Below are 15,471 nucleotides of genomic sequence, written 5' to 3'. Positions count from 1 at the left end.
AATGCATGTTACATTGTCCCTATATACTTTATATACAGCTTTGTACTACCTAGCTGGACAATGAGTCATTTTATTTTATTTAAAATTTTTTATTTATTGATTTTAGAGAGAGGAAGGGAAAGAGAGAGAGGGACAGAGACAGGAACATCAATCTGCTCCTGCATGTGCCTTGACTGGGGGTCAAACCAGCAACCTCTGTGCTGCAGGGCAATGCCCCAACCAATTAAGCTATCCAATCAGGGCACAATGAGTCACTTTAGATGGAACGGGGCTTAGGACATGGGGAGAAAGCTAAGACTTTCCCTAAAGACAGTGGTGTATCTCCTTTGCTGGAGCCAAGGTTCTTAAAGGCATAATTATTTGCTTTACTGAGTAGAGCACAAGCAAGGACTCATATGAGGTATTTCCATCATTTGCATTTTCAGGGCCATGGCTGATCCTGGAAACAGAGGAGGGATCTACCGCCCCGTGAGCTTCACCTGCTTCCTGCTCATTGTGGGAATGTGCTGTGTGTCTCCTTTCTTCTGTTATAGCCAGACAGATCTGCTGGCTCTTAACCAAGCTGATCCCCAGTGCTGGGAGTCTTCCTCAATGCTCCTTCTGGAAATGCGGAAGCCTCGAATTTCCAATACAGTGTCAGATTTCTGGGATTTCATGTTCTACCTGAAGTCATCTGAGAACTTGAAGCATGGGGCACTGTTTTGGGATCTTGCTCAACTCTTCTGGGACATCTATGTGGACTGCATCCTTTCCAGGAACCATGGCTTAGGAAGGAGGCGGTTGGCTGGAGAGGAAGAGACCTCAGCAGTGCATCCACAACACACAGGGAGAGAACAAGGTGGTCAACCCCAGGTCCCAAGTCTTAAAAGGGTCAATCAAGTATGGATGTATTGAATTGTCAGGGAGACGGAAATGGCTTAGAAGAATCCATTGCCATAGATATTCCTCTCAGGGGTGAAACCCAAAAGCATACAAGTGATAAGAAGATAGATAGTATTTTCTCTTGTATTTCATACTAGTTGTTTATTTTAACATATTATTCTCATTCTTACATTTCATGTGAATAGCAGCAAGGAAAAGCCAGGAATCAAGTAAGGAGAAAGTATTAAGTCTAAAATACAACATAAAATTATAAAAGGATGCCCAAAATTAACAGTATTTTTGTTTTGTTTTTGTTTTTTTTACCATTAGCCTGAAAATTTGAATATAAGCCTGGGGAACATTCACAATGCACATAAACTTTTGACACACACACACACACACACACACACACACACACACACACACTGCTTTCTTGTAAATGGAATGGCTCCTTGAGATGTACTTAGTTTATGAAGTAAACGGTAGAAAAATTGGCTAGCTTGCAAATTTACTCCTCATTGCATTTTAAACAAATCTCAAGTAATTAACTTCCAGCAAGCTGAATAATTAATATTTAGTAATTCAGAATGTCTTACAAATTTCAAGGTTTTCACTTAAGTAAATATTATATTAAAATACAGTCTTCTCTAGGAGCACTAGAAGAAATACCTTTAATAGAATTAGAATGAGGAAGAATTAGCCTTATTCTAAGTTGAGAGATACCATAGCCTGGGACATATTCCTTTCATTCCTTTTTCGGTCGTGTTTCAACTAATAAGCTGCCAATGCTTGCAGCAAGTGTTATGTGAGTGGTAGTGATTCTAAGAATTATTTATGCCCAAGTGAAAAACACACAACTAATTTTTGCATGTGTACGTTTTATTGTGAGAATTCTTATATATTTCCATGATCTGTTGAAATGGCAGTTAGCAATAATAGTTTTAAATAAACCCTTTCCCAAGATATTATAGCGCCTTTATATACCTAGTTTGTTTGAGCCTTAGTGACCAAAAATGCTCATGATTTGCTGATCTGTAAAACCAGATAATCCACTGATATTTGTAGATAAATTTATTATTTTAACAAGTGTTATTGTAACTTAAACCATTTTATTTTTTAGCAGAAATCCTTGTTCGGCAGCTTAACTACTAAACTAGAAATACAAAGAGAGTGTGTCTTTGTCAGTTACCAATGTGAAAAAATATATTTCAAACAGAAGCTACCAAAACATCAACATCAATAAGGACTGTACATTTTCTTCATTTGCAATGTAGGGCCCATTCTTTCATTCCTGGCATATTTAGCTATCATATAAAAATCTTATATTTTTTTTTTGTATTTTTGCATTCAGTTTAAATTACTCAAGTATCTATAGAATAAATTAAAGTAATAATTGTATTCTCACTGAACATGGAAATAACTATATATATTCTTCCTCTGAAACAGCTTTCAGTTTGCTTGCTTGCAACAAGGCTATCAGAATAGTCTGAGACTATTTTTTTGAGCACACTTCATTTAACATGGCATTTCTGTCTTTTAACTTCAGCTTTGGAAGCCACTTCCTTCATCTTGTTACAGAGTTGCTATTGACCCAGCTGGTCTGCAAACTTTAGCTGGAGTTGCTATGCAAATAACAAGTGTGAACATTTCACTTTATTGAAGTTAACATTTGACATTAGCAACTGTTTGCAGATCAGAAAACAAGACTTTCCTTTTGGTTTGTATAATTATAGTCAAAAAGGGTCTTGGGTCAAGAAGACACCAAGTCTAAAAGTAAAATTGTGGCAGGAACATGGAGAGACATCTCAAGAGGCTTGACTAAATCTCTAGTGGCTCAACTGGCCCTGAATGTACCTGCACACATTCTGTACTAATTTTTCCTTTAGTCTTTGGGGGATCAACATGATTCTAAGTTGGGATGAGAATGAGGGTGAAGAGGTGTTAGCCTTTCTTGTTCTCAGGGAAATCACATCATAACAAAAAGCAAGAACTAAAATAAGTGCCTGTATAATATGCGAAAGGTTCTTGTTACTTTGATGTCTTTGAATTAAATAGTTACAGTTGAGAAATGTTGCTATAAATCATAATTTGTTAAAAACATAAAACTCCTGTATGATTTTGTGTGTTAATATATCATATTTGTTATAATTGGATCAACAAATATAAAAGCAGGAGATGTCAAGTAGCTATGTAAGTGGGCAAAGTAACTAACTTATTTAGCCCTCAGTTTCTTCATCTGAAAAAGAGGGGTATGGGAAAAATTAGATGACCCATAAAGTCTCTTCGGGTTCTCTGTTATAATGTTCTGTGAGTCTATAAAAAGAAATACAAAAGGCATGTATTTAAGTCTTGAAAGAATCTGGAAGAGCTTTACCCCATGGACAGTTTACCGACCTGGGTGATGGCTGACCTGGACATCATGATTCTTCGTAACAGTGATAAGCAGGAACAGAGGAGGTCCAGAAATGAAATGAGAATTCCAAAAAATCTGAGGACCACAGATACTATTTGAGAAAAAAACTCAAAATATCATTGTTATTTAGTCTGGAAAGATAGGAGCTAAGAATTGAATGCTGAACTATCTAGAACAGGGGTCGGGAACCTATGGCTCACTAGCCAGATGTGGCTCTTTTGATGGTTGCATCTGGCTCGCAAATTTTTATTAAAAAAATAATAACATTAAAAATATAAAACATTTTCATGTATTACAATCCATTCATTTCCTACCACTCATGTTCATGGTTGTGGGTGGCTGGAGCCAATCACAGCTGTCCTCTGGGACAACACCAAATTTTTATTGGATAATGCGTAACATACACGGGTTGTTGTATGGCTCTCATGGAATTACATTTTAAAATATGTGGTGTTCATGGCTCTCTCAGCCAAAATGGTTCTCGACCCTTGATCTAGAAGGTATGAGGCTGGTATACCAAGGCTTACCCACTAAATTGTGATAGATTACACAAAGACAGAGGGAGAGGGAGAGGGAGAGGGAGAAATTAATTAATCTAAGGAAAGAGTATGCTGATAATTCCCAAATAGGAATGAACAGAGTTGGCCCTGGCAAGTTGGCTCAGTAGTAGAGCATTGGCCTGCCGTGTGGATGTCCCAGGTTCTATTCCTGGTCAGGGCACACAGGAGAAGCACCGATTTGCTTCTCTACCCCTTCCCCTTTCACTTCTTTCTCTCTCTTCCTCTTCTGCAGCCATAGCTCCATTGGAATGAGTTGGCCCCTGCTGCTGAGGATGGCTCTATGGCCTCCGCTTCAGGTGCTAAGAAGAGCTTGGTTGCTAACAAGGGAGAAACACCCCAGATGGGCAGAGCATCGCCCTCTAGTGGGCTTACCGGGTGGATCTTGGTTTGGGGTGCATTCGAGAGTTTATCTCTGTGCCTCCCCTCCTCTCACTGAATAAAAAAAAAGCAAAGAAAATTAACAGAATTGTGATCAACTCATGGATGAGTAAACATTTCAATGCAAATGAAGACATTTTAAAGTATATATTTGTTTGTGTCAAAAATGATGTCCTGTTCCTTTAACAAACCTGTTCTGCCACTGAGAGAGGGGAAAAAACCCTGCCTGCCTGAGGAGTTCGTATGTTCTTTTAAAAGTTGTGAGGCTTTGCTTTCCTCTATGATAAAGAAATTAAAATATAGATTTATAATTTGATGATGCTTGCAATTGGTGTCTAACTAGCTGGCAAATGCTTCAGATACATAAATAATTAGATTCACAAATGCTTGATTTTCTACTTTACTCCAAGAAATGTTTTAAGGAACATACTCAGAAATTACCCATCTAGCAATCTATTCTAAGGAGACATTCAGAGATGTAACTAATGATACAGTATGAGGCTCTTCACTGCAGTATTATTTATAGTAACAGAAAATTTGAAAAAGCCTAAATGTCTCATAATAGAGTAATAGTAAACTAAATTATGGTATAAAAAGCATATGGTTATTTCTGGAAGATTATGTTAAGGGTGGTTTAAAGTTTTTACTTTGTATTTTTATATTAAAGTTTATACAATTACCATTTAAAAATCAGAAACATATCTTAATACATATTAATAAGGACATGTATTTAGTATCATTTACTTAAATATATAACTAGACTGTATAGGACACAAAGCTTGGCAGAAGCACAAATGTACATATACACCTCTGCAGTGAATTTGGATACTAGAGTGGCAGAAACAGCAATTTTTTTTAAAAAAGCAATGAATTGATATTTAATTAACATGGAAAAAAAATGGCAACTTAATGATGTGTTCCTTTTCTTTACTTTTAGGTGCATATTCTCAGCCACTAAAAATCCCTCCCCTGAAGGAAAAGGAGTTGATGGAAGATTTTCTAAGCATGCACGTGCCCAAGAGTGGGTCTAAGTTCACTGGAAAAGTGAGCAGTGGCCTGGAAACAAAAAAGAAACCTAACCGCAGAGCTAACACAAATCTGGGAATATAAATCCTGACTATTCTTGACTACTGATCATCTATTTACTTGAAATGATGGGAAATGTCCAGAGATGAATATTAAGCCACATTCAGAGTACTTAGTTTCATTTTTGCAGGCTGCTAGCATGTTCCTTCAAAGGGTGGCATTACTGGCAGATCATCCCTGAAAGAGTTAAAGGGGCTTTCAAAGATGAGCAGGGGTTGGGGGAGATTCAGATTCTTTGTAATCATTTTGAGCATTTGTTTTCAGATGCATGACATTGTTAATGAAGCAGAATGTCAAACATTTAACTTGAATACATTGCATGACTTCCAAGCCATTACCTACTGGATTGCTTATGCACTGACATATAAGGGACTATGTTTAATAATTTCCTGTTACTGATGACCTGTGATACCCAAATCAAGTTTGAGAGAATAATTTTTAATATTTTGAACAGAATGAAGCAAAGAAAAACAAAAAAACAGAAAACAAACTGCTAAATAAAGAACTGTTCCAATGGAAACAAAGTTAATAAAAAGCTCTGGACCACAGGTAGTATTACTGAAGTCTCTTTATTTCAATATTTAATGTTACCATCAATGATAATCCAATCTCGATTAAATAGCATTATGTTATTTCCAAATCAACATATTTTTTGTCTGATTAAAACTTTGTAATTGGTTACACTTTTCATTGAAAAGCAAGCTAAAAATAAAATGAACAGCGCTCTAAGAAAATTACTCATAAAAAATTTTCCCTTATGCCCTGGCCAGTTGGCTTAGTGGATAGAGCACCACCCTAGCATATGGACTTTCTGGGTTCGATTCTCGGTCAAGGCACACAGGATAAGCAACCATTTTCTTCTCCCCCCAGCCTCTCCCCCTTCTCTCCCTCTTCCCCTCCTGCAGCCAGTGGCTGAATTGGTTTGATTGTTAGCCCCCGGCCGCTGAGGATGGCTTGGTTGGTCAGAGTGGCTTGGCCTCAGGTGCTAAAAATAGCTTGATTGATTCAGATTGATTCAAGTGTGGGCCCAAACTAGGGATTGAGGGGGGATGTCAGGCGGATCTGGGTTGGAGTGCATGCGGGAGTCTGTCTTACTATCTTTTCTCCTCACACTTAAAAAAAATTCTTTTTCCCTTAAAATGCCAGGCCTGAAAGAGGTTCATGACAGAGAAGTCCACTTAGCAAAGTTATCTACTTTCTGGACACATTGCTTTTTTTGTCTCATGTAATTACTCTCATCTCTCCAGTCCTTCTATTCTAACTGATGATTGACAACCAGTTTGAATTTCAGATGTGTTACCAGTCCACTTGGTTTTTCCAGGTCCAAAGGAAGCCCCGGTAATGTTTTCACTGAAAGTTGAGGACCCTCTATAAGCTAAAATTCTTACTAAGGAGTTGTTATTAGAAGACTCAGCTGCAGCTGAGGGTTAGCCAAGCCCTACCCGTCGGGGAAGCAAGTCGGGAAGGTCATGGGGAGGGCCCGCCACAGCTTTTCTTGGTGAGGAGAATGAGCTTGTCAGCAGCTGCCACTCTGACTCCCACTTCCACACGGGGTCATGGCTTTGCATTCATGCTACTTTCTCTAATGCTTTTAATCATATTCTTAAAAACCATCACATACACTCATATCCTCTCATAAATTGTTAAAATAAAGCCACTCTTGCAATTCATGCAATGCCCGCCCCTCACTCTATCTTTCTGAGGTCTACACAACAGGAGCCACCCAGTCTTTCTGTCTAGGGTCAGATAGTAAATACTCCATGCTGTGTGGACCATCCAGTAGTTCTGCCTTCTGGAATGAAAGCGACTGGAGACGATACATAAATAATGAGCGTGACTATGTCTCAGTCTAACTTTGTTTATGCACTCTGAAATTTGAATCCATATTATTGTCAAGTGTCACGAAATAATTATTCTTTAAAAGTTTTTAAAATTGAATTTATTAGAGTGACACTGGCTAACATCGTTACACAGGTTTCAGGTGCCCAGTTCTACAGCACATCTCTGTGCACCATATTGGATGTTCACCCAACCCTCCCCACAAATCAAGTCTTCTTCCATCATCGTTTACCCCTCCTTTGGCCTCCTCCTCCTTCCCCCTCCTCCCGGCAACCACCACACTGTTCTCCAGGTCCGTGAGTTTTATTTATTTGTTTGTTTGACTTCCACAGCAGTCTATGTATGAGTCTTTCTCTGTTTTGCTTGTAAGTTCACGTTATTCATTAGACTCCACAGAAAATGATTATTCTTCATATTATTTTTAATTTAAAAATAAATGCAATAAACACTCCTAGCACTTAGCTTGTCCAAACCAGCAGTAGGCAGGATGTGGCCCGCGGGCTGTCGCTTGCTGACTGAAGCTCTGGGCAATGCCCATCCAATTTGTAAGGAACAAGCTAGGATGATGTAAGGAGAGGGAATACATTGAGCAAGAAAACCAAAATAAAATGTTTCTGATGAGCTGAATGGCAAATTCAAAAAAGATTTAAGATGAGACTGAGCAAGGAATTCAGTTCTAATTCTATCTAACTGGACATTAACTTCACTCTGGAAACAGTACTAGAAATTATAGATCACATAAACAAAAACTCAAAGCCTCTCTGAATGTAACGTGGAGTAGACATTAGATAACAGATAAAACAATGTGATCATGACAATATTTATTTACACAAAGTACAAAGCAGTGGTTTGAGTACAGGCTCAAGAGCTGGGTTTAAATCTCAACTTCTTTAAGTCCTGACAAAATGACTTTGGATACATTACCGATCCTCTTTGTGCCTCAGTTTACTTATTAAATATCAACTCGCTAGGTTTGTTGTGAAAATTCAATGAGTTAGTACATATAAGGTGCTTAGAAACAAAGTGTTCTAAAAGTAAAAACGGTTAGTTATTACGTTGGACATTATTAAGTCAAGCATCTATACCCTATCTATATACATACAGAGAAAAGAGGCACAGAGGTACTTTGACCAAACTAATTAGATGTGGGGTCTTAGTGGAAACACTCATGTTTTAAAAATAAATTTGAGATAATTGTTGATTTATATACAGTTGTAAGAAATAACACAGAGATATTCTATATACACTGCATTCAGTTTCCCTCAATGACATCTTGCAGAACTTTAGTAGAATCATACAAGCAGGAAACTGGTACAAACCAGTTTATCAGATTTCACCGGTTCTGTGTGCACTCAATTGTGTCTCTGTGCATTTAGTTTTTTATAAGCTTATTCTTTAGCAAAAGCAATCAGATAGAAAATTAGGTCCTTAATTCAATAATTTAAATAATCTTGAAGAAACAGTTGCATGAACTCCTGTAGAGCACTCGTTTGAGTATTACTTTCACTGTTTTTAAAGTAACTTTGGGCCCCACTGGAAACTCGGCACATCTGGATTGAATTCCGCCACATCTTTCCGGTTCTCTAACCATCCCTCACTCACAAGGGCTTTACTCTAAAGAACTAAGATGCATAGGTAAGACTGAAAAATAACAGTTTTTCTTCATGCTTCAAACAAGACTATTGAGAGAGAAGGTAGAAGGTTTACTTCTTTCAGTACAGATTTTGAAAATACATTTTGTCATCACCCCAAGAGGCCTTTGAGACTGGACTTCTTTTCACTTCAAGTTGGGCAAGGTGATTTGGTCAACAAGAGCTGAAAAGGCCCTGCATACTCGCTCAGCTCCATGATACAGGTCTGTGTTTACTGAAGATTGTGGGTCTGAAATCAACAAATAGGAGAGTTCTTTAGAGAAGGTACCTGTCAGTTCTCAAGCTGACTATTTTTATTATTATTCATTGATATTAGAGAAAGAAAGAAATATCAATTTGCTATTTCACCTATCCATGCATTCATTGGTTGATTCTGGTATGTGTCCTGACTGGGGATTGAACCTGCAACCTTGGTGTATCAGGACAATGCTCTAACCAACTGAGCTATCCAGCCAAGGCATCAAGTTGATCTTGATAAAGTTCTAGAACAGGGAAGAAACACAACCCATTTCTCCTCAGTTCCTGATAACAATACCCTTTCTCTAAGCTAGCTAGCCAATGAGATGGTTATTAATTAGTTGGATCAATTACTAATCCAACGAGGCTGTGGCTTCTTAAAGAGCATTTCCCCATGACTCCAAGCACAAATCTCAGTAGCCAGAAAGTCCCAATCACTCTAGAGCAGTGGTTCCCAAACTCTGGCATATATCAGAATCACCTTGGTAGTGTTAGACACTATTGTTATTTCCTACCCAGAGTTCTGATTCAGTGTATATGAAGGTTAATTTTATATGTCAACTTAATTGAACTAAGGTGCATTGATATTTGGTCAAATATTATTTTGGGTATCTCTGAGGGTGTTTTTGAATACAGTTAATATTTGAATAAGTAGACAGAATAAAGCAGATTGCCCGGGCATAGGGGGACAATGGGTGGCCAGGGCTAGTTGGGGTTGGGCATGGTGGGGCTGGTGGAGCTAAGTATATCAGAAATGCAGAAATTGCATTTCTAATCAGGTCTCAAGAGACATTGAAGCTGCTGGTCTAGGGACTACACTTTGAGAATCCCTAAAATCTGTTGTAATGGGAATTGTGCTGTAGAAAGAGCTACAATTTGGCAGTTACCAACCAAAAGTTTGATATGCATAATTTTTACCCTGAGAGTTCAATTTCTAGGAGATTCTACAAATATATTCACATAGGCGTACAAAGATATTTGTTTTAAGGATACTCACCAAAGCATTTTTATGACAATAAAAAATTGGAAGCAACTTAATTATATACCAATAAATAAATTATGGTACATTTATACTGTGAAATATTGTGCCACATTTAAAAGATGACATTGCTCAATGTCTGAGCTATATTGTCAAGTGAAAAAAGCAAAAGTAAATATAATATAACTTCTATTGAGAAAGTAAAGACGTACATACATGCAGAGAAAAGAGTTTGAGGGAAAACTCACTAAACTGTTAACCTTTGCAAAATAGTAGTCAAGGAGTAGAGGACATTATAATGAATTCATTTAAAAAATTTTTGCTTAGGCATTTTAATTTTACAATGAACGTGTCATATAATATTGTTTGTGTAATTAATAAAAAAGCACAGCCAATGAAAACATAAAAAGGCTTATTTTGTTAGTTATACACATGAGCTACATGATTTCTACAGAGGTGTTTATAGCTGTGAGTACATGAAAGTTTATTCTTGTATCATTGTTTATTAACTCTTGTGTTATTTATTTGTGTTACAATTGTAAACCTACTTTTGCCCACCACTGCGTTGTGGCTCCATCTGTGCTGTTTTTTGCTGAATGTAAGAGAAGTTTTATGCCTTATTTACTCTATCTAGTCTCTAATATTGCTCCAGAATGACAAGGACCTTCAATAAATAGTATTTTATTGTCTGAATAAAATATCTTGTCCAAAGGAAAAGTTATCTTAGTATATTTTATTTCTCAGCCTACAGGGATAAACATTTAAAATATAACAATAAAAAAATAGGGAAGCAATAATCCATTTTATAAATGGCAATTTTCCTCATTGTTTGCTTTCTTTCTAAGCTCCAGTCCCTTGAAATGTTAAAAACAGCCAAAGATATATGCACCTAGCATCTAACACATTGTTTGGCATAAACTTAGAATTCAGTCCCTTTAGGAACTGAATTAATATAGCATATAGGTGGAGGCCTAATAAAATGTTAAAAATACCTGTGAAATCAACAATTCAGAGGATATTAAACTGGGAAAATAATTCACTTGAATGTTACTAAAAATCTATTTGGTCTCTGAACAAATCAGGGATGTAGGAGAAGGCCATCGGAATGACAGATATGGAGGTTTAAAGTTTTAATTTATCTAGGCCAATAGACATACAAAAAGATACTTAATGTAACTAACCATCAGAGAAATGCAGATTAAAACCACAATGAGGCCCTGGCTGGTTTGCTCAGTGGATAGATCCTCTGCCCAATGTGCAGATGTCCTGGGTTCAATCCCTGGTCAGGGCACACATGAGGAGTGACCATCTGTTTCTCTCCCCTCCGTCTCTTCCTTCTCTATCTCTTGCCCTCTTACAGCTAGTGGCTCGATTGGTTCGAGCCTCGGCCCTGGGTGCTGAGGATAGGTCAGTTGATTTGAGTGTCTGCCCCAGATGGGGGTTGCCAGGTAGATCCCGGTTGGAGATCATGCAGGAGTCTGTCTATTTCCCCTCCATTCACTTAAAAAGAAAAATCCACAATGATATATTACCTCACTCTTGTCAGAGTGGCTATTGTTAATAAATCAACAGACAAGTGTTGGGGAGTTACGTGGAGAAAAGAGAACCCTTGTGCACTGTTGGTGGGAACACAGATTGGTGCAGCCACTGTAGAAAGCAGAATGAAGTTACCTCAAAAAATTAACATGGGACTGCCTTATGACACAGCACTTCCAAGAAATCCAAAACATTAATTCAAAAGTACAGATGTAACACTATGTTCTTTGTTACTTACAATAGTAAGTACTATTACAATAGTCAAGCTAGGAAGCAATCCAAGTGCCCATCAATAGACAAATGGATAAAAAAATGCTATGGTACATATATACAATGGATTATTACTTGGCCATAGAAAAGAATGAAATCTTACTATTTGCCACAACATGGATGGACCAAGAGGGTATTACGCTCAGTAAAATAAGTCAGTTAGAGAAAGACAAATACCGGATGATTTCACTTACACACGGAAATGAAAGAACAATACAAACAAACAAAACAGAACCGGACTAGGCCAATACAGACGAGATAGATACAGAGAACAGACTGATGGTTGCTGGAGGGAAGAAGGGTAAAGGAATCGAGACATACAGATTGATAGTTACTAAACAGTAACAAGGATGTAAAGCATAGCATAGGAGATAGTGTCAATAATATTGTTATAACTACATATGGTACCAGGTGGGTGCTGGAAATATTGGAGGAACACTTTGTAAAGTATAGGATTGGCTAGCCACTATGCTAGCCACTGAAACTAATACAAAATAATATTAAATGTAAACTGTAATTTTAAAATTAAACACAAAAATTAGTTATCTAGTATATAATTACATTTATGGGCAACTGAAATACTGAATCTACGTCTTCCTTACAACAATAGTTTACTAAGCAAACATAGTATGGGATATCTACTCTGTACTAAGACTTCTCCCTTGCGTTCCGGGTGGTATACATTGATTAACAATCTGATATATCCATTTGGATATTTCTCAGGCAATTCACACTTAATTGTGCTCAGAACAGAACTTTTTTTTTAAACATTTTATTTTTATTTTTATTTATTTATATTTATTTTTTACAGAGACAGAGAGTGAGTCAGAGAGAGGGATAGACAGGGACAGACAGACAGGAACGGAGAGAGCATCAATCATTAGTTTTTCATTGTGCGTTGCAACACCTTAGTTGTTCATTGATTGCTTTCTCATATGTGCCCTGACCGCGAGCCTCCAGCAGACCGAGTAATCCCTTGCTGGAGCCAGAGACCCTGGGTCCAAGCTGGTGAGCTTTTGCTCAAACCAGATGAGCCCACGCTCAAGCCAGCGACCTCGGGGTCTCGAACCTGGGTCCTCTGCATCCCAGTCCAACGCTCTATCTACTGCGCCACTACCTGGTCAGGCAGAACAGAACTTTTTATTTGCTTGCCTCCATCTCAGTTTTCTCAGCCTCCCCCACTGCAATTGTGTATCAACATCCACCCAAGCCAAGCCAACGCTGCTTTCTGCTTAGACTACACCAGGCTTACACTACACCCCATCTCTTTGCTCATCCCCTTGCCCTTCTCCAAGCCATTTCCACTCAATGAAAGAGTTTAAAAAACATATCTATCCAGCTAGACCATGTGGTGATGCAGTGGGTAGAACTCCAGCCTGGGACACTGAGGACCCAGGTTCAAAAACCCAAGGTCACCAGCTTGAGTGCAGGCTCATCCAGCTTGAGAGCAGGCTCACCAGCTTGAGTGCAGGGTCTCCGGCTTACGCCCAAAGGTCACTGGTTTGAAGCCCAAAGTCGCTGGCTTGAGTCCAAGGTTGCTGGCTTAAGCCCAAGGCTACTGGCTTGAACAAGGGGTCACTGGCTCAGCAGGAGCACCGCCCCCACCCCCAGCAAGAGACATATGAGGAAGCAATCAATGAACAACTAAAGTGCTGCAACAACCAGGTGATGCTTCTCATCTCTCTCCTTTCCTGTCTTTCTGTCCCTGCCTCTTGCTAAAAACAAAAAACAAACAAAACATACCTATCCTTTTCAAAATGAATACTCAGCACACACCAGAGCACTTGTCACATAGTAAATGTTGGATGACATTCTGTTAAATGCATGAGTGAATGCATGATGAACCAACCAGACACTTTTTCCTGCCTTCCTGGAGATTTATCAAGGTTTGAGTACACATTCTTAGAATTCCCAGGCAACATTTTAAAAGACTACCTTCTAAATAAGTGAGACAAGAATACAGTGCTGAATGTGTATTTCTGGGGTGGCTAAAGCACTGTTCTTTATTTCTTATAATTTGTTGAAGTTCAGCTTCATTTTTTGATTATTTACAATAACGGTTTGGGTGTTGGTTTCAGTGGGGAAGAGGAGAACAGGAGGAGCCCTCCGCCCTGCTCCCCCTTTACCATGCCCCTCCCCCCACTCCCGTGCCTTCCCTGCTCACTCTTGAAATCTACAGTGGCAAATGGATGACAAAAAGGGATGGCAGAGACGCTGGGAAAAGAATTTCAGAGATGTACACAAAAATTTTACTCAAAATGGAAAGAAAAAAATTTAAAGAGAAAGTAAGACTAGAGTATCATTTTCTTTAAAAAAAATTTTTTTGGCATCACATAAGCAAATAGTGTTAGATGCTCTGTCAAATCTAATCCCTTTACTGATAGTCTGAATGAGTTCATTGCTACTGATTTTCAATCCAACATTCGGAATTTACAGAGGTTTGGGGAACACCTTCTACACTTTCTCTTTTCTATTGAGCTTTTGTAGTCTTTTGAACTATTCTCTTAGATCTTGATACTGAATGTCTCTATGCAGTCAGTGTCAACAGTGGCCCTTAAACTGATCATCATTCTTACTGTTTTAATTTTGCTAAGTCTTACATAATAGGAAGTTCATTTTAATTTCCAAAATGTGTTGACTCCTTAGTAAAGGTCAGTCCAAAAGCGGGAGTTAGCTACTAAGATAATCACAGAACTGGGTGAATATGTTGACACTGAGTAAATCTTAGCACCTTGCAAACAGTATATCTTTCTAATCTTCCCAACAATTCTTAAGTTAAAAAACAAAACAAATCAGGGCCAGTAAAATTATCAGAAACTTCTTGATGTCATCTGATTCATCCATGACAGAGATAGAAATAAGATAAAAGTATCCAATACCTTAATTTAATTTCTTTGACTTTCCACATCTTCCTCAGTGAAGTTATCATGCTTCTGTCTCTGATTAAGTTGGTGTAATTCTATCAGGCATGCATAGATTATGCATAAATTATGGAGTGTATTTTTATAATCCATATTGTCAATGGCTAAGTAGAATTACAAACAGGATTGTATTCCTTACCAGGTTCAATAAGGATATAAAATTAATAAATATATGAGTGAGTAATGAGAGTGTTTAATAAATTTAAATAGTAGCCATGAAGGTTAACAAAGATCCAATAATTTAAAACCTCAAAGAAATAAAACTAATATAAAATAAGACTATAAATTTAAATCTTGTCAATTAGTATTTGCTGAATAATCAGAGTACACAGTATTCTAAGAACAAAAAAAGGAAAATATGCATCTTCCTGATAGTATCATAAGCACTTTGGTATAATAATGAATAATTTCTGCATAAATAGCTCAACTCTTCTACTTTGATTACGAGTGAAAGTAGAAGAAAAAATTTGAGATGTTTTTATTTTTATATTTTCTACAATATTGCTATTTGTATCTTTATACATTATTACATCATCTGAATTGAGATCTAAGCTTTACTTTTTCATGATTTTCTTTTAATGGTTCACCTTGATAGATCTCGATAAAGTTAGTTAAAATATGCATAAATCTTTTACCTTTAGGTATCAAACTGAACACAGTATTGGGACTCTGTCTTACAAATGATGTGTAAGACACCTAGTCTATTTGGAATCTGAACATGCAAAATAGCCAACTTACA

General features: G+C 37.6%; 2 protein-coding genes across 2 annotated transcripts in view; one reads left to right on the top strand and one right to left on the bottom strand.

The window, feature by feature from the left end:
* Positions 1 to 429: 429 nt before the first annotated feature.
* FAM237A (family with sequence similarity 237 member A) lies at positions 430 to 5,322 on the top strand. Its single transcript, XM_066233022.1, has 2 exons — positions 430 to 838; positions 5,150 to 5,322. The coding sequence occupies exons 1-2, from the start codon at positions 430 to 432 to the stop codon at positions 5,320 to 5,322; spliced, it is 582 nt and encodes a 193-aa protein (XP_066089119.1).
* A 3,592-nt stretch (positions 5,323 to 8,914) lies between these two features.
* DYTN (dystrotelin) overlaps positions 8,915 to 15,471 on the bottom strand; it is a 54,729-nt gene continuing 48,172 nt past the window's right edge. Inside the window, exon 12 of the mRNA XM_066233335.1 lies at positions 8,915 to 9,018. Within this exon, the coding sequence (XP_066089432.1) occupies positions 8,915 to 9,018 (104 nt within the window). The remainder of the gene's footprint in view (positions 9,019 to 15,471) is intronic.

Source organism: Saccopteryx bilineata, chromosome 5 (genome assembly GCF_036850765.1).
Source record: "Saccopteryx bilineata isolate mSacBil1 chromosome 5, mSacBil1_pri_phased_curated, whole genome shotgun sequence".
NCBI lineage: Eukaryota > Metazoa > Chordata > Mammalia > Chiroptera > Emballonuridae > Saccopteryx > Saccopteryx bilineata.
Note: the sequence above shows the minus strand (reverse complement) of the source record. Positions and strands in the feature narration are given on the sequence as shown.

What these genes read in the sequence shown, in the direction of transcription:
- FAM237A (XM_066233022.1), top strand. Translation starts at nt 430, where the DNA reads ATGGCTGATCCTGGAAACAGAGGAGGGATCTACCGCCCCGTGAGCTTC. An exon ending in ACACACAGGGAGAGAACAAG is followed by an intron (nt 839 to 5,149) that starts GTGGTCAACCCC and finishes CTTTACTTTTAG; the next exon opens with GTGCATATTCTCAGCCACTA.